Source organism: Artibeus jamaicensis, unplaced genomic scaffold (assembly GCF_021234435.1).
Source record: "Artibeus jamaicensis isolate MK-2021 breed Jamaican fruit bat unplaced genomic scaffold, CSHL_Jam_final contig_76, whole genome shotgun sequence".
Classification (NCBI taxonomy): domain Eukaryota; kingdom Metazoa; phylum Chordata; class Mammalia; order Chiroptera; family Phyllostomidae; genus Artibeus; species Artibeus jamaicensis.
In genome coordinates this window covers 24,449,236-24,467,463 of record NW_026521954.1, presented here as the reverse complement: position 1 = coordinate 24,467,463, position 18,228 = coordinate 24,449,236, and the positions used below count along the sequence as shown (strand labels likewise).

Here is an 18,228-nt window from a genome sequence, read left to right as displayed (position 1 = left end):
GTTCATTCAGGGATAGTTCTGTGATTGAAGCAGAGCCGATCAGAGGCTTTTCTGGGGTTGATAGGAGAACCCGGTGGAAGGGAAGCGGAGTCGAGCTGCTGCAGGCCAGCTGGGCCCACGGCCCTGTGGGGCTGGTGGGTGGCCGGCGTGCCGCCGGGCCGGGGAGAGCCTGCTTGCCAAACAGCATTCGCAGAACCTACGCAGCAAGATCTCCCCCTCTGTGTTTCTCTGAGGTTGAGCCTCAGAGACCTCAGATATGATGAACTTCCACATTTTAAAAAATAGTTTCCTTTTTCCGAGAAATGGCTCAATCTGGGCTTCTGTCACTCTGAACTCATGAAACAACTATGACAAGTTGCTGTACCCTAGTAACCTAACAGGACGAGTGGGCAAAATGAGAATTAGGGTCACATCATGAAGGACGGGGCTGTGGCCTCCAGATGTCATCCCACGGGCAAGGAGCGGGGGAGTCGGGACGCTTTGGAAGAAGCCAAGTGACGTGGTTCAGTTTTGTTTTACAAAGACACCTGCAGTCGGTGGCTGAGCCGGGGCACCTGTCATTCATCAGTCTGTGCAAATGTGGAGAGGGCCTCCCCTTACGGCGTGGGGGGCGTGGGGCAGAGAGAAGGGGGCACACCGTGACACCGATCCTTCCCTCTGACGGCGCCGGGGGCCCTGCCCTCTCTAGTAATGAAGATTATTTAATTAGCAGCGAGTATTGAATTTTTCTACGTTAAATAGTGGAGTCCACCCTTGAAGGGACATCTCTCATTCAGCAAAACCCCCACAGGTAACATGACACACACCACAATCAGCGAGCCCATCAATTAATAAAGGAAACAAAGGCCCGGGCACCACGGGAGCCTGGCCCGGTGCACTTTTCCACGTGTACTTCTCTGTCTGGGAGGAGCAGCTGTGCTTCTCCACAGCCCTGAACTTGAACTTGTCTTGCCCGAAAGCCTCTGACCATCCTACCTTCTCAAAGCACTAAGGCTGGGCCTAGTAAATGAGCCAAGGCTCAGGGCCGGCACCGCGATTGGAGTCCCTCTTTAACAGGTGAATAACAGGTGAAGTCTGCCCAGGACCCACGGGAGACACAGCACCGTGACCCTGAACTCTGAGCCAGCACAATGGTGGCAGGGCCTGCTTCCAACCTGGGCTGAGCTTGTGGCTGTGACAAGTCACGGCCTCTCTCTGAACCTCCATGTCCCCACCTGTAAAATGGGTGGAACCACAGCATGCGGCCCCAGCCCGGTCACTGCTGCCTGGATCCCAGGAACTAACACTGGGAGCCTCTAAGGTTGAAGTTCAAACTGCCAAAATGTTTAGGTAAAAGACGTATTTACATGAAAGCTGTATACACTCATTATAGGCATTCCACGCTCATACAAGCACACATTTCGGAGAGTCAGGCGCCGTCCGCGGTGCTGGGGCGATGCTGCTGTGGGGGACGCGGCTCCGAGCTCCGAGCAACAGAACCGAGCGGGGAAAAGGCACAGGCGACCACGGCAGCCAAACACCCCACTGTGGAATTGGAGGTCTGGGCGAGAGAGAACGAAGTACCGAGTCCACTGTGCTTCCCTCTGCGGTGGTGGTAGCCATCACGGAGGGGGCAATGCTTGACTTGGAAGTGACATTGTACCAACAACGTTCTAGCCAAACTGTCCGTGCCAGGTGCAGTTTGGTTAACTGAAGGTCAAGGTACCACAGGTCCGGCAGGTGGTGCTGACCGTGTGCCTGGGGGTGGTCAAACCCTTCTCTTGTTCTCTCCTGCGTGCCCGGGATGGCATTTCCCCGGCACCCTCATCTCCTGGTCTCCAGCTGGGCTGGCCCCACGGAGCAGAACTGCAGAGTGGGAACTGGGGCTCCTTCGGGCGGTGGCCAGGCACAGCTGCCTCTCCGCCATGTGGGTCAGTGTGTATCGCACGGTCCTGCCTCGGTGGCACTGCCCCATCTCAGGTCTCCCTGAGTGGGTGCTCTGAGGGTCCCACTCCCCTGCGGGACCTGCTCCAGGGCTTGGTGACGACACACTCACCACCCCCAGCTCCGCATCCCTCTAGGGCCAGGAGCAGAGCAGCAGGATGAAGCCGTTGCCTCACCCTCAGCTGATGGCCACTGGCTCCTCAGTGCAGAGCAGGAGCCCCCAGGCCACCGGCCCCCTGGACGAGGAAACACTCAGGGCGGTTTTTGTCCTGCCTGCGTTCCGCCTACATGTCCAAACACAGGCCAGTGAGCTGGTCCCTGTGAGAGATGGTGATGGGTGAAGGCTCCAGGGGAACGAGGGAGACTTTGAACTTCATGGACTTAGGAAGAGGAGAGAGGACGGTGGGCGGGTTCCCGGTGGGCAGGTTCCCAGAGGACCGCAGCTGCCAGTTCACAAACAGTTCGCGCTGGGTCAGGCTCCCACGCCAGCGTTCCGGTCCCTGCTGCTCAGTCGACTGCCTGGCGTCTGTGCCTTCCCATCTGCACGTCCAACCTGCAGTCTCCACTTTCAGCACGGACAAGAGCTCCTCCACCATGTGTGCGTTTCACTGTTTTTTCAGGGAAATACAACAGCGCCGTATATGTCTTGATGCAGCGAAACCTCTCATATTAAAGAAAGCATGTGACTATTGCAGAGAAAATCTGGTTCCCACATCAAAACCTTGTGAATTTGCAAGTACCGCCCGAGTGGTGAAAAGGAAGAATACGCATTAGTGTGGATCCTAGCGGTCAGTTCTAATGGGTCACATCCCCGACCTGAAATACCAATTTCAATTTTGTCTTTTACGAAAGCATTGCATGCCATTGCAGCTGCAGCCGCTCCTAACTGGCTCCCCCGACCCACCCTGTCCCTCAGATCGCCTCTGCGGGTGGCTGCTGTCCTGTCTTCCTAGAGTCCACGAGTTGTGTCTGTGGTCCACAGAGAAAGTCCGAAGGCCCCAGTCCAGCGGTTCAAGCCCTTTATGACAAAGCTCCAGCCTAGGTGGCCCTCAAACATCAAAACCAGAAGCACCGCGTGAGCCAGCAATCCTGCCTCTGGGTGAAGTCCCCGAACGCGGGCTCAGGGCAGCACACCCGCAACATCGGGAGGCGGAAGCAGAGCAGGTGCCCGTCAGCAGGTGAAGGATAAACAAACGGGGTCTGGCCACACGAAGAGACATCGTTCAGCTGTAATGGAAGGACATTCCCACCCCTGGTCCAATGTGGACGCACTGGGAGGACACTGCTCAGTGAGCAGTGACCACACACAGCAAGACAAACACAGTGGGGTCTCACTGCCATGGGGTCCAGAGAATCAGATTCACAGACGTGGTGAGTAGGACGGTAGGTGTGGGGCCGGGCGGGGGAGGGGACTGTTCAGTGGGTGGGTACTGGTTCCGGTTCGGGGAGACGGAAGGGCCCTGGAGCCGTGCGGTTACTTAACACTGCTGGGCTGCACGCTTCGGTGTGGGTAAGACGGTGCATTTTATGTTATGTGTATTTTACCGCAACTTAAAAAGTAAAAATAATGCTTGCACACTTTCCAGCTTCACGCCTCACAGGGCTGCGGGACTAACCGCCACCTCCCAGACAATGCCTCAAGCCTCTGCTCGCTGGCAGCTGACGCCGGACAAAGCCAACCGTGACGAATTCCCTGAGGTCTGGAGCAGATTTTTTAAAAATATATTTTATTAATTATGCCATTACAGTTGTTCTATTTCCCCCCTTCATTCCCCTCCACCCTGCACACCCCTCCCCCACCATTCCCCCCTTTAGTTTATGACCACGTGTCTCAAGTTCTTTAGATTCTGTACTTCCCCTACTATTCTTACCCTCCCCCCATCTATTTTCTATCTACTGTCTATGCTACTTATTTTCTGTACCTTCTCCCCCCTTCTCCTTCTCCCACTCCCCTGTTGCTAACACTCCATGTGATCTTCATTTCTGCAGTTCTGCTCCTGATATAGCTGTCCTCTTAGTTTGCTTTTGTTTTAGGTGTGGTTGTTAATAACTGTGAGTTTGCTGTCCTTTCACTGTTCGTGTTTTTTTAACTTCTTTTTCTTAGGTAAGTCCCTTTAACATTTCATATAATAAGGGCTTGGTGATGATGAACTTCTTGAATTTGATCTTATCTGAGAAGTACTTTATCTGCCCTTCCATTCTAAATGAAAGCTTTGCTGGATAGAGCAATCTTGGATGTAGGTCTTTCCAGCCCCTTCTTGCCTGTAAGGTCTCTTTTGAGAAATCTGCTGACAGTCTGATGGGGACTCCTTTGTAGGTGACTGTCCCCTTGTCTCTTGCTGCTTCTAGGATTCTCTCCTTCATTTTAATCTTGGCTAATATAATGATGATGTGCCTTGGTGTGTTCCTTCTTGGGTCCATCTTCTTTGGGACTCTGGTGCAGAGAGATTGAGTGTGAGCCCAAGAGCACCGCTGGTCCGGAACCTGCCAACCCTTTCCTGCTGTCAGTTCTTCCTCTGGGAAAGCCACCTTCCCCGTCTGGACCTGGTACAGTGCTGTTCGGAGTTCAAAGCCCAGCTCCTCCATGAGCCGGGGTGAGGCCTGAGGCACAGGGGGCGCTCACTCCCTGGAACTCTCTGGCTGTCTGGTACCTGCCTCCCTGCCTACCTGTCTCTCTTACGGTTCACATCCTGCATACCGTACGCCGTCTTCACCAGTAAGAGGAAGGGCAGGGGCTACACTGAGTTACAGTGAGATATACACATGTGTGTATATACCTGTGTGCGTGTGATGTACTGTGTGCGTGCGTGTGCACCCGGCATGTGGCGGTCAGTGCCCGGACGCGGTAGCTATTATCACTAAGCACCAGTGTGCCCCTCCCATGGGACAGGGACTTCTTAAGGGTGGACTTGTGTTGTCCTCACGTCCCTGACCTTCACGCCTGAGCTCTGACCTTCTCCACCACTGCTCACCAAACACCTGCGTGAATGACGAAGCATCCCCCTAGGGGAAGGTCTCGGAGCCGGAGGGAAGAGCACGGCAATGAGGCCACAGGGATCTCGGTGCCCTCCCTGCGTGGGGACGTTTCCGAAATGCCGCCCGGTCTCCCAGGCGGCGCCGCCGTCTTGCTTTGGAGCAGCTTCTGCACAGCGGCTCTGACTCACCAGGGCCTTTCGGGGTCTGCTTTCTGCTTTCACGTTCTGCTCCCAGATTTCACTCCCATCTCTCTGACCTTAAGTTGAGACAGAGGTCCCTCGTCCTGAAATGTATTACCTAACATTAACACTCTCCACCCCCTTGCGGGAGCAATTTATCCCCAGGAGATGGAAGACTCGCTTTAAGGAGTAAATTGGATTCTCTTGTATCATACTCGCCCATCTCCACGGAGCCATAAATCCTCACGGCGCTGGCTCGCTAGCCTGCAACAGAAGGGAACCTGAGCATTGTGCCTGGAACGAGAGGGGAATTTCTCTTCTAAACAGCTCTTCTGCATGTCTTCGGTTTTTGGTGTTCATCTGAAGAGTTCTCTCAGTTGCTACGAGCCCAGCACACGGGGCAATGAAGGAGGTCTGAAATCTGATGAGAAGTGGCGGTTTAGTTCGACGCAGTGGTGGGAGGGCGAGGTTGGGGGGATACCTGGGACGCAACATTGGGTCCCATCAGTTTCAGCCTGTGCGCACTAGTTACGGTCATTCAACTGTGAGTCTCACTGGGGCCCAGGATGTGGCAGGCAAGCACTGTGCTATTCATTTAAGGGTCATTTCCTTCCACTCTGCATACACCCATTTTACAGATGACAGAACCGAGGCATGGTGGGAGGAGCTGTTCGGAGCCCTCAGGGCAGGCGTACGCAGTGGCGCCAGGGCTGCGACCCAGGCCGTCCCATCGGAAGCTCACGTTTGACGAACTGAGATGGGACAGAGCCAAGTGCAAGTGCAAAGTGCCAACATTTAGGGTGCCGTTAAAGTGATGTGTAGGGCTCTAAACTTTTATCATATGGATGTGCTTTTCTAAGTCACTCTCTCCCAAATATGGAATTTTCAAAAAGGACCTGGGAAAAATATATAAGTGAATGAGAAGATAATTTTAGTCAGTTTTAAAAAGGCACAACTTCTATAAAAATGTGCAACTGTATATATAGAAATATATGAGATAATCAATATATACATAAATAAAACATGACTGTTATGAAAGATAAAAAAATGAAGTTCCTGTGTAATAAGCACCATCCTTCATGGAGAAAGTTAATCATGCTTTGATTTTCCTCATTGAAAGGATGACGTACTCATTCAAGGAAGCTTCAAAACAGCAAAAGAAATAGAGAATCACATGGACTCTCCCTTCAGTCCCAGCTCATTAGGAAACTTCCTCTGCGTCCTTTTGGTTTAGTAATCAGGAATCTCTTTACATAGTCCTGACATTTGATAAGCTATAATTTCACCCAAGATCACAAAAATAACCTTCCATGTCGCTGGGTGTCACAGCCAGCATTATACGTGGGCATCGTCAAGTCTCAGGTTTCTTAAAAGGAGGCACACAGTTTGTTTCCTTCAGGCTGTTTCAGAATTCTCCAAATTCTGACCACAGCACCTCTTTGATGAACAGCCTTGTGCAGAGAACCTGCCTGCCGGCCAGATTGGACGCAATACCTTCCAGCAGGCAAACTCAGAGGGTCAAAACGTGTGGACATTTAAAAAGCACTTGATAGCCCCGGCTGGTGTGGCTCAGTGGATTGAGTGTGGGCTGCGAACCAAAGGGTCGCCAGTTTGATTCCCCGTGAGGGCACAGGACTGGGTTGTGGGCCAGGTCCCCAGTGGGAGTTGGGACTCACTCCTTGCTCTTAGTGGGTCTGCCTCATTCTCTAAAATTTACTGGAGAGCAGGTGTGTGGAGGTCCATTTTCTGAGACCGTGCACTTGTGAAAACATACACCCACAGACTCAATCGATTAGCACGTCTCCACGGCCTTCGAGCGTCTGATAAATGACAAACCCTGTGGCTCTGCCGCCTGTGTGACCTGTGGCTCTGTGGACGCTGGGAGGGCCTGGAGCTCGCCCCCCGTGGGTCTGTTTCCAGCCATGGCTCGGTGTCCGTGCTGAGCCCTTCGACCTGGAAACCCGCGGATTTCAGATCCACAAGAGTTTCTTCAATATCTCACTGAGCGCTTCCCCTCGTTCTTTTTCTCTCTCTCTCTCTCTCTCTCTCTCTCTTGGGTGTTGGAATGACTGAGCTGGTCCTCTCATTTTCTTACATTTCCTATCTGCCTTTTTGTCCCACTGTACAAGGGACATCCTCAACTTTATCTTCCAACACATCTTTGGGTGTTTCATTTCTGCTTCCATACTGTTAATTCGTAAGTGCTCTGATGTTTGTTCTCTGAGTTTTTGAAGAAATCCGGTATTTCTTGTTTTACAAATGGGATTTATGAGAATTCTTCTTCATCCCTCTGAAAATGCTGATCATACCTATCTCGGTTTTCTCTCCCTGCAGAGTCTCTGTTCATCCCAAGCTTCTCTCTGTTGTCCATGTGCTCGTGTTGGACCCGGTGTTCGCATCAGACTTCCCGGGTGCCTGATGACCCTCGGCTGTGGCTGACCCAGCTGGGGCTTATGGTGAGCGAGTGGGCTTGCTGACTGAACCACCCTCTAAAGGGTCATGGGGACACTGCAAAGTCGCAGTGTCTGTCCTCTTGGCTCACTCACGTGCCCACTGGAATCGTTTGAGCTTCCTGCCGAGGGGAGGAAGGGCTGGAGACACCAGCCGCCACCCCGCTGGAAACGGTGGCGGGGGGAGTGTTTCGGCAGCCCCCGTCCTGTTTACGCCGAGTTAGACTCGGGCTTTCAGTCCAGGCCCTTGTCCCGAGGAGGTCGGTGCCCTGCAGTCCAGACGCCCTCTGTCTGCCTCTCTCTGGGGAACAGAGCTGCAGTCCTCTGCTGGGGACAGAGGAGGGGCCGGCCGCCCAGTTATTCAGAATGGGAAGCAGATCTTTATTCTATTGTGTTTTATTATTTATTTATTTATTTATCTTAGAGAGAGGGAAAGGGAGGGAGAGAAACATGAAATTAGTTACCTGTCGTAAGTGCCCCTTCTGGGGACTGAACCCACAACCCAGACTTGTGCCCTGACCAGGACTCGAACCGGCAACCTTTCTCTTTGTGCAGTGAGTGCCCAACCCACTGAGCCACACTCCTCAGCGCTGGGGTTTTCAGTACTTTCAAAAAAAGGGTTCAGGCTTCGGGTCAAGGTGAAGGTGTAGGCAGACACAGCACTCGGGACCTCCCACCACGACGTCAAAATTCCAACTAAACGAAACACCTAAAATCTCGCTTAACAGAAGTCCCCTAACTAAGGGCATAAAGACCGGGCCCCATCAGGCGGCTGGTGTTCGGGACGCTGAACCCTGCGTGTCACTCACACAAAGCCACGAAAGCAAAACCGTGAAGGGACACACGTGTTGGCGGATGTGCTGGACGGTTCGCTCTCTGCACTGTGGTCAAGACAGCAGCAGATCAAACAGTTGCTTGCCTCCCCTGTTCTATGAACTTGACATTGCTTTTGTCATATGGCTGCTCCCCCGCTACACCAAAGGGGCAAGTTCAATGCATAGAAAATTCCTTCGTCCACTCCTTTCTCTGACGGCGGGGGTTGAAGGTTATACTGTACAAGCGACGGGGTGAGGCCATGGGGCGAGGTGGACGTGGGCCGCGAGGCTGAACTCCGCCGCCGTGGGGAGCCGGCGACAGCCAAGCAGCTGTGGAGTGGCAGATGCACCATCCGACAGCCACCCGAGGGTGAGCATGTGGGGCAAAGCCCGCCCGCCCCTGCCCGAAATGAGAAGGAAGGAAGCCGGCCCCCTGAGAGTCAGCAGCCTATGGTGGTCCCCCCAACGGCGGAGATGGGAAGAAGGTGACGAAGCCGGCGGGCCAGGTTTGGATGGCGGGACATTGGCACAGCCAGGGCTGCGCAGACCGCAGAGCACGGGGCCTGTGGCAATGAAAGGACCAAGAGACACGGCCCGGGGCCACCGAGCCGTGGCTGAGACGGGACACCTTTCAGCCACGCGCACGAGTGACTCCAGACGGACCCCGCTAATAGGGCGGTGCTTTCAACGTCGTGTGTTTGGGGCTCCCAGGTTAAAGTTATTCTTTAAAGAAACACTTTCAAATAATTTGCCTGACTCTCCCCTCTTTCCACAGCCCCACCCCCCCTCCTGAGGGGCAGGGTGCCGTCAGTTCCTGAGCCTTTCAAGGGTTCTTTAGCGTCTGTCTGTCTGTCTGCTCTGAGCTCTGCCCAGGGCAACTTCGAGTCCCATTTCTGTCACCCTCAGTCACTTGCTGCTCCGTGTCTTCTCTGCCTCAACCCCCCGAGGTTTTCCTGTCCGCTCCTCTTTACTCTTCCCCAGCCTTGGAAATGTGCTGCTTTCAAACACACCTCACTGCCATTTAATCGGGGTTTTGGAACAAAGAGACGCAGATGTGTGTGCTCACTCTACTGTCCCTCGTGGGAAGTGTGAGTCCTCGCCTCCCTCCCGTCTCCCACAGCCGCGTGAGTCAGACGGTCGGTCAGCGAGGTGCAGCGCAGCGAGCGGGTCAGGCCACTCACTCCCGCCCTCCCCTGTGGTCAGGGAGGGGCCTCTGGCGGACTTCTGCCCGAGTCAACCCTCCTTGCTCACGGGGCTGGACCTGGCGGTGTGGCACACAGGTGCATAGCAGCCAGGCCCCTGCCCCTCCTCCCCCACCCCAAGGAGGCGGTGGAGACGGCTCACAGCCAAAGGGAAGTCCCCTAGCACGGAAGCTTCCAAAGAGGAAGACATTCTCCACAATGTGCACCACTGACTCCCAGGTCCGGAAAGGGACAGGGGAGAATCCCCTGCACGGCCACCTCACAGCACAGGACCGTTCTAACCCGATGCTGGAGGGACAGGCCATTCCAGCCTCCCAAAGACACTGGAATGGACAGGCAGAGGCCAGCCACCAGCCAGGTCTCTCAGCGTCAGAAAGGGCCAGAGGGTCGCGCCCAGGCAGCGGGAGGGTCCGCCTCCGAGACAGGACGGCAGCCAGCAGGCTGTGGGCAAGGCTGCCCAGCAAGGGCCAAGCTGTGCCGCTGCCCGTGGTCCCCGTGCCCTGTAGCTCCCAGGGAACGTCTAGGAGCAAAGTCCCCGCTGCAGACGGCTCCCGGCGCACCTGCACCCCCCGCATTGTCCCCAGTACCCCCTCCCCCGCCCGGCAGCCCGCTGACCTGTGGATGATGTGGCGCCTCTGCAGGTAGTCCAGCGCCAGGGCCAGCTCGCAGACGTACAGCTGCACCGCGCCCTCCGTGAAGCGCGCATTCCGCTGCAGGTGGTAGCGCAGGTCCCCGCCCAGCAGCAGGTCCGCCACCATGAACATGTCCTCCTCGTCCTGGAAGGAGTACCTGGGGGCACAGAGGGGCAGAGCTCCTTAGGGCCAGAGGACTCCAGGTCAGGACCGGTGTTCCCATCTTACAGATGCACACACCGAGGCCCGGAGAGAGGCCCTGGCTTGGCCTGAGTCACTGTGTGTGGTCAACAGAGGACAGAACCCCCGGGCTCTGGCAGACAAATGGCATTTTAGCCACTACTAGGCTCCGACACCTGACTTCGTGTTTGGCGGATGCCTGAGGTCCGTGTTTTCAGGACTTGCAGCCGCCCATCTCCGAAGATGCATCCCCCTCCCTGACGGTTCCTCCGTTCCCCACACACACACTGCTCCCCAGTAACAGGCGCGGGGCTCCTTTCTGCAGCCCTTGGATCCTGCAACACTGGCAGGTCCAAGGACAAGACTCAGGAAACCCCCAGTCTCTACTTCCTGCCTCTTGGAAACCGGCCAGAGCCCCAGCCCCACGGAGAAGCCACGAGAAGGGCAACCAAGGCGCTCTGGTCAACAGCAGCCTCGGGTGAGCAGCCAGTGACAGGCAGCTCCAACCGGGGGCCGCGGAGCGAGACACCTGGGCCCATGGATGCCCCACAGCAGCCCCTGCCGATGTCACGTGGAGCAGGACCACCCAGCGGAGCCCGTCGCCTCACAGAACAGGAGATAACAAAACGGCCGTGTCCTCAGCCATTCCTTACGCCTGCTCCCCAAAGCAAGAGGGGGCGGTCACGGCAATGAATTGATTACGTTTAGGATTTTTAAGGACTACAGAGCCAACACAGTGAATGTGAGAGTGGTGTAGGAGGGTCACAATGCCACAAAATAGTGTCACGTCCCCCAGAGAACTGTGGGACGTGATGAGGGCACCGGGACGTGTAATCACAGAGTGACAATGTTGTCATGGAAAGTGCCCCCGTGCCTCGGACCCCGACTGTGAGACCTGGGCCAGGCCACTCTCCTGTTTCGACAGAAGAGGAACCCGAGGCTCGGAGGAAAGAAAGAAGCTAGGGACAGGTGGGGACAAGCACCCAGCCCTCCAGCCCTCCTGGTGCTCGCGCAAGGGCACACTGGGACACGCGCACACTGTCTGTGACCTGGGCGTGGGGCCCTGCGGAGCGGACCGGGTGCTTGATTCGCCCACAGGCAGGGACGGCCGTGTGCTCACAGGATGGGGGACTCCAGGGCTGGAAAATGCTCACAGGCCACCCAGGCCCGCCGGCCCCATATCACAGAGACTGGGAGCCAGAGACCAGAAATGGTGGCCTAGACGCCACAGGTGGTGTTTGTGTCACCAGTGGCCCACGCGGTTCAGAGTCCAGGCCCGGAGGTCGGGGCCCATAAGGTGCTGCTCCAGCCATGAGTTTAGCAGCTGCTTACGGAGCACCTGCCCAGTGACCGGCACTGGGTCGAGTGCTGAGCACATTGGGACAGAGAGACTGCCCTCTCTCTGAGGGAGCACTTGGTCCCCTGGAAGAGGGGGGCCGAGGCTGCAGCACTGGCCAAGTGGGGAGACGGGCCCCCTAGGAGGCTGTCTGGGGCACAGCGGGTGTGCAGAGGGAGTCGGCTTTCCAGAGGTGGCGTGGGCAGGGGGTCTCTGCAGATGAGGGTGCACTGGGTCTGGAGCACTCGGGGACTGTCACTCAGATACGGGGACAGCAGGAACTCTCTCTGTGGGCTGTGTCTCTTCCCCTTCTCCCATGTCCAGCATCTCAGCCACTGACGGTCACAGGGGGCTGGTGGCCTGGCTGCCAGCCCAGGCAGGGGCCAGAGGGCCAGGGGCTTGCTGGCTGGTCTGGGGCCGTCTGCAGGGCACTAGCCGGACTTCCCATCTGCTGCAGGACAAGCAGACGCTCAGGCTGGCACGTGGTCGCTGCCTCTCTGGATGCATCGCAGGCTGCACTCTGGCTGAGTGTCAACGATGTGATTAAACGGTAAAGCAGGCCCCACCCCCCAGCCAGAACCCTGCGAGGTCGAGGCTGGGGGTTCTGGCCTTTGCCAGACACTGTCAGTCCTGGGTGGCCTTCCCAGTAATGTGTCTGGGCCACGTGGACAGAGAAAATCAAACACGGAGGCTCTGGACACATGAGCCCAGAGCAGTTAACCGAACGAAGGCTGTGGAAGCCCCTTCGATCTTGTCTTTGAACATGGTCAGAGCCATGGGAGGTGGTTAATGTTTCCTCTTCCACGCAAATTCCGGAATAAATGTATCTAGTTTCTGGAAAGACCCTTCTTTGACTTTTGTTGGAATTATATTGACTTAACAAATTCAGGAGAATTCACCTTTCTGACCCTTTCCATGAATAGGAAATAGTCTTTTAGGTCTGGCAATGAACTCTCTGGGGCTTCATTACTTTCTATTTAAAGGTCTGGCATAGATGTATTTTTATTCTGAAATGTAAGTAGATTTCACTGCTGTTGTGAACATAATCTTTTAAAACAAGGCTGACTAAACCCGGTCGTTGCCGAATCGGGGACATTTGCCTCGACCTAGAGGCCTGGCCGACCTCTGGTCATCAGCTCTCCTGCCCTTTCCTCTGGGCTCCGGCTCCGCTCACCCTGTGATGGTGACGGCGTCTCCTACGAAAAACCTGTCGTGGTTCCATGATTCTGGTTCTTTTCTTTCACCGTCCGGGGCCTCCAGGAAAACGTCGATTGTGAGAAGTGGCGGGTGTCTTTGCCTCGGTCTGGACTTCAGTGAAGTGTTCTCACCGTTAAATAATGGGTTTACTGTAGACATTCGATGAATTCATTTATCCAGTTACAAAAGCTGCTTTCTATGCTGCTGGGAATTCTGTCTGACCAAGAGTATGTGTGCGCACAGTTGTTTTTAAACATTAAACTGACTTCCGCCAAGATAGAGGTGTAGGTGGAAACACTTTGTGTCCTCACACAACCAAATCTAAAAACAATAAAGTTTTAACAACAATAAATGCAACCAAACCACACAGAAAATTGACAATACGGAGTCCGAAAACAACGAACTGCTCAGCTGGACCGGTGACAGGGGTGAAGCCAGCAGCGGAGCCAGTTGGGCAGAAAAGATTCCCGACTGGGGCGGTGTGCAGGCAACCGAGGGCTCGGATCCCAGGTGTGGGCTAGCTACGGGCGGACACAGGGAAGAGGCGCAGCTGGCTGTCTGCGGTTGGTCGCGCATTTGCGCACAGATAAACAGGCCGGGGTGAGCGGTGAGGACCGCCATTGCTCCCTCTCTGACCCCGCCCCCACATACAGCGTCACAAACCAGTGACCTGGGTAGCCCCACTCTGGTGAACAATGAAGGCTCCGCTCCTCATACGTAACAGGCACAAACAGATAAAAACATGGCTCAAGAACAACTCAGAGCCCCAGAGCCCATAAATCTAAGCAATGAAGAAATAGCCAGACTTTCAGATGCACAGTCCAAAACACTGGTGATCAGGATGCTCACAGAACTGGTTGATTTTAGTCACAAATTAGAGGAACATATGAAGGCTAAACTAATTGAAATGAATGATAATGCACAGGAAACCAAAAGTAATGGAAAGGAAATTGGGACTTAAATCAAGGGAGTAGACCAGAAGGAAGGAAAAAATGACTAAACAGAAAAATACGAAGAATCAAGAATTCAAAAAAATGAGGAGAGGCTTAGGAACCTCCAGGACATCTTTAAACACTCCAACATCCCAATTATAGGAGTACCAGAAGGGGAAGAGGAACAGCCACGAGTGGAAACCTTATTTGAACAAATAATAAAAGAGAACTTTCCCATTCTGGCAGAGGGAAATAGACTTCCAGGAAATCCAGGAAGCTCAGAGAGTCCCAAAGAAGTTGGACCCAAGAAGGAACTCACCAAGGCACATCATCATTACATTAGCCAAGATTAAAATGAAGGAGAGAATCCTAGAAGCAGCAAGAGATAAGGGGACAGTCACCTACAAAGGAGTTCCCATCAGACTATCAGCTGATTTCTCAAAAGAGACCTTATAGGCAAGAAGAGGCTGGAAAGAAGTATTCCAAGTCATGAAATCCAAAGACCTACATCCAAGATTGCTCTATCCAGCAAAGTTTTCATTTAGAATGGAAGGGCAGATAAAGTGCTTCTCAGATAAAATGAAATTCAAGGACTTCATCATCACCAAACCCTTATTATATGAAATGTTAAAGGGACTTATCTAAGAAAAAGAAGATAAAAAAGATGAACAGTGAAAGGACAGCAAACTCACAGTTATCAACAACCACACCTAAAACAAAAGCAAACTAAGAGGACAGCTAGATCAGGAGTGAACCATAGAAATGAAGATCACATGGAGGGTTAGCAACAGGGGAGTGGGAGAAGGAGAAGGGGGGAGAAGGTACAGAAAATAAGTAGCATAGACAGTAGATAGAAAATAGGGGGAGGGTAAGAATAATATGGGAAATATAGAATCTAAAGAACTTGAGACACATGGTCATAAACTAAAGGGGGGAAATGGTGGGGGAGGGGTGTGCAGGGTAGAGGGGAACGGAGGGGGAGAATAGAACAAATGTAATGGCATAATCAATAAAAAAATAAACATTAAACTGTACGCATTTCTAGACTAAACCCTGATACGCAAACTCATATATATGTATCTACTTGTGTACACATATATGTATATATTTACATATTATTTTTAATTGGATTCGAGGTGCCAATGTTTCGTTTAGGACTTCTGCCCCGAATGTGCCACACTTGCCTACCCACCGTCGTCCTGTGGCCTGACCCCCAGTCTGGGTGTACAGGTCAAGCCAGCCTCACAGGAGGACGTGGGTTTTGTCTCTGCTCAAGAAGAGTTCAAGAGAGGCATCACTTGTGGGAAGTCCAGTCCATGCGCCCTCCGTTCTGGGTCCCGCCCCCTCATCGCCCAGGCCTGCTCCTCCCTCCCAGCAAACAGATGAGCAAACACAACCGGGGCTTCGAAGTCCATGCCCCTCCCCTGGCTGCTGGTGCCCTGGGACCCATGTGGGCACACTGGGAGAAAGCCTCCTCTTCTGGGTTTGCCAGGCTGGAAGCTGTGCCCAAGAGGCCGCCTGGATCCTGTCGCCCCGAGTGCAACAAGACCCATCCGTAGAGCAAGGCTGGACAGAGCCTAGCAGGACGGAGGGCTAAACACTGGCAGCCCTGTCAGAGGGGCGGCACAGCCTGCGCGGAAGGGAGTCCGTCCCGGAATTCCATGTTCACGGTGACCGCGATGACGGGGCTGGTGGGCTTACGTGCTGTCACTTGGAACTGGAAGCGTCTGAACTGCTACATCTTTCCGTTGGCTCCTGGAGAGAGGGTTGAGACGCTCACAGGACACTACAGGACGCAGCTCATTGGGCCTCCTACAGAATCTCCACCCACGCTCTAACCTTGGGTGGCCGGCTGCAACACCGCATGGATTACCAGGGCGCTCTGTACCCTCTGTGCATGGGCGCTGCCCACGGCGCCTCACCCAGCTCTCTGCCGTCCCACTCTCTGCGGGGCAGCACGTGTGCTCGGGAGAGCAACTTGCAGACCGCAATGGGCTCTGCAGAGGAAACCCTCAATGCAGACAGGGCTCCGACTCAAGCCCTAACTCAGGCTCTTTCCTGCCAAAGGCGCACGCTGCCCTGAGCCTCGGCCCCTGCACTCCCAAAGAGCCGAGACGACATTATTGGAGAACGGAGGATGTCCCTCTGTTCCCCTCTCTCTGCAGTGTCGCGCCACCAAGCAGCTCTGTGCCACTGTCCCCTTTGCCTCCTCTCAGACTGGAGTTACACTTGAGTCCTCATGCTGCTCTCCGCCACGGAGATGACCGAGGCGAGAAGCCCGTGCTCTGCCGCAGGGGCACTGCCGTGGGGCAGGCTGGGTAACGGGCTCCCTGGACAAGTGCGGGAGGTCGGGGGCTGGGAGGCATCCCTCCCGGCCTGGATGCCCACGCAGACCAGCCTGAAGAAGCCAGTGTCTGTTTCTGCAAAAATGTGTTAATGACTGCCTAGTCCCCCTCCCCGAGTAAATAAATAAAGTGACCTGTGAAATACATAGAGTGTAATGACATTTAAAATAATGTTAAGCCACAGATGAGGCCAAAAAGTAAAAAACTAAAAGCTCGAGAAAATGGAAGCGGGAGGAAAGAGGCCAGTTCGTGCCCAAAGACCGTGCACTTGCCCGGAGCCGGCCCCCAGCGAGCCTCCAACCTCCCCGGCCAGCACGGCAAAGGGAGAGACCCGGCTGCCTCGTGGTTCCCGGTCAGTGTTGGGGAAAATCAATTGCTCAGTGAAGAAAAGGATGATTCGTGACACGGAAGCCAGAGGCAGAGCCTGCCGCTGGATTCCTGTAAGGAGGCATTCGGTCAAGTGGCGAGCGATGGCCTACGTAAATGAGCTCTACAACACGTCTACCAGGGATTTCTTATTTTTGTACGATGCTCCTCACAGTGAACGGGAGGCATCGCTGTCCAGTTCTGTAAGAGTGGTGCTGCGTGGGCATCACACTCATGGCTGAGCCGCCGGTGGACGGACACACGTAGAGAACACAGGTGAGTGTTGGTGGCCATGAAGCTGTAATGGGGGCTCACGTGCACCACACACGCCCCAGCAAATGCAAAGTCGGCTTCTCCCACGCTCTGCCCTGGGCCAGAGCTGGGATGTCCTGCGAGATGTCCCCCCAGATAGTTCACTTGAGCATGGGACCACCCTAAGGGGCTGCATTTGGCACCAGGGGCCAAGACGAGTCTCCCACGTGATCCACTGCTGCACATCCATTTCTCGGTGGGTGGGCCGTGGGCCCTACATCCCCAAGCTGACGCCCCACTCTCTCACCACTCACGTCACTCACCATGTCCCCTGCTTCCCCTCACTACTCCTGTCCATCGTTCCCTCCTCAGGGGCAATGTGACAGACTGGGGACATGTGACAATGTCTGCAGATATTTTTGGTGTCATAAGTTCGGTGCTCACGAGCAGAAGCCAAGGATGCTACTAAACATCCCACAATGCACAGGACAATCCTGCAGCAGAAATGACCTGGCCCCAGCGTCCACAGTGCCAAAGCTGAGAGGCCTGGCTCGGACCGAAGCCCCCTGGTTAGGAAGCCTGCACGCACCTGGAAGGCTGGGTTCTCTTTCTATCTGCTTCTGCCTTGTGATAAAAATAGTGAGAACCAACATGGCGCCTGACGCCATGTGGCAGGCGCTGTTCCATTTACTCTCCACATACGGGCCCGTCTCATGCTTCCTGAACCCCTCGAGCCAGGTATTAGGATGAGCTGCCCTTGGCAGATACGGGCATCGAGACTCTCAGGTGACGTGCTTGACCTTGCCAGTGACATCACCAGGAAATGGCAGAGCTGGGCGCTGAACCAGGAAGAGTTCTTCTCCAGTGTCCAGAATCCAACACTCATCCTGTTCAACCCGGGGGCTGGCCATCGTCACCCTCACTTTTCCAGTGGAGGAAATGGAGACCAAGAGATATCGGTGTGTCCACGGTCACTAGGTCAGGGTCCTTCTTGGATTGCATGTCCTGTCCTCTACCACGCGCCTCGGGAGGCCTGCCACTAAAGTTCAGCCGTGTTACCCACGTGTGAAAACACGTGTGAGCACATCTGAGGGGGGGTGCACAGTGGGAGAAACCGGACTTAGACTCCCCACGCGGCTCCCCCTTTGACCTCATCTTGCCTGGCCCAGCGCCTGGCACCAGGAGACCCTTCATCAGCTGCGCAGTGACGGGGAGGGGGCGTGGGAAGGAGACCGGAACGTCTGCAGGAAAGCCCAGACCCCTCTGACTCCTGCAGCACCGGGCCATCTCCAGCACCTGCCTCACTCCATTTCTTTCCTGAGGCAAAAGGAGCCGAGTGCCCAGAGATGACTCCGTGGGATATTCATTCTGGGGCCGAAACCAGGAGCCAGGACATGCCACGTGTGTCTGACCCTCGTCTCCTGTGTCCTGTCTGTGTGGTAC

General features: G+C 54.7%; 1 protein-coding gene across 7 annotated transcripts in view; it reads right to left on the bottom strand.

Annotated features, from left to right (window-relative positions):
* STK32B (serine/threonine kinase 32B) overlaps positions 1-18,228 on the bottom strand; it is a 204,760-nt gene that overhangs the window by 50,647 nt on the left and 135,885 nt on the right. For all 7 annotated transcript variants that reach the window (XR_008392861.1, XM_053672497.1, XM_053672494.1 and 4 more), the window contains one exon: positions 10,161-10,334. Coding sequence is in view for 6 of the 7 variants with exons in the window: in XM_053672497.1 (XP_053528472.1) it covers positions 10,161-10,334 (174 nt within the window). In the remaining variant the exon portion in view is untranslated. The remainder of the gene's footprint in view (positions 1-10,160; positions 10,335-18,228) is intronic.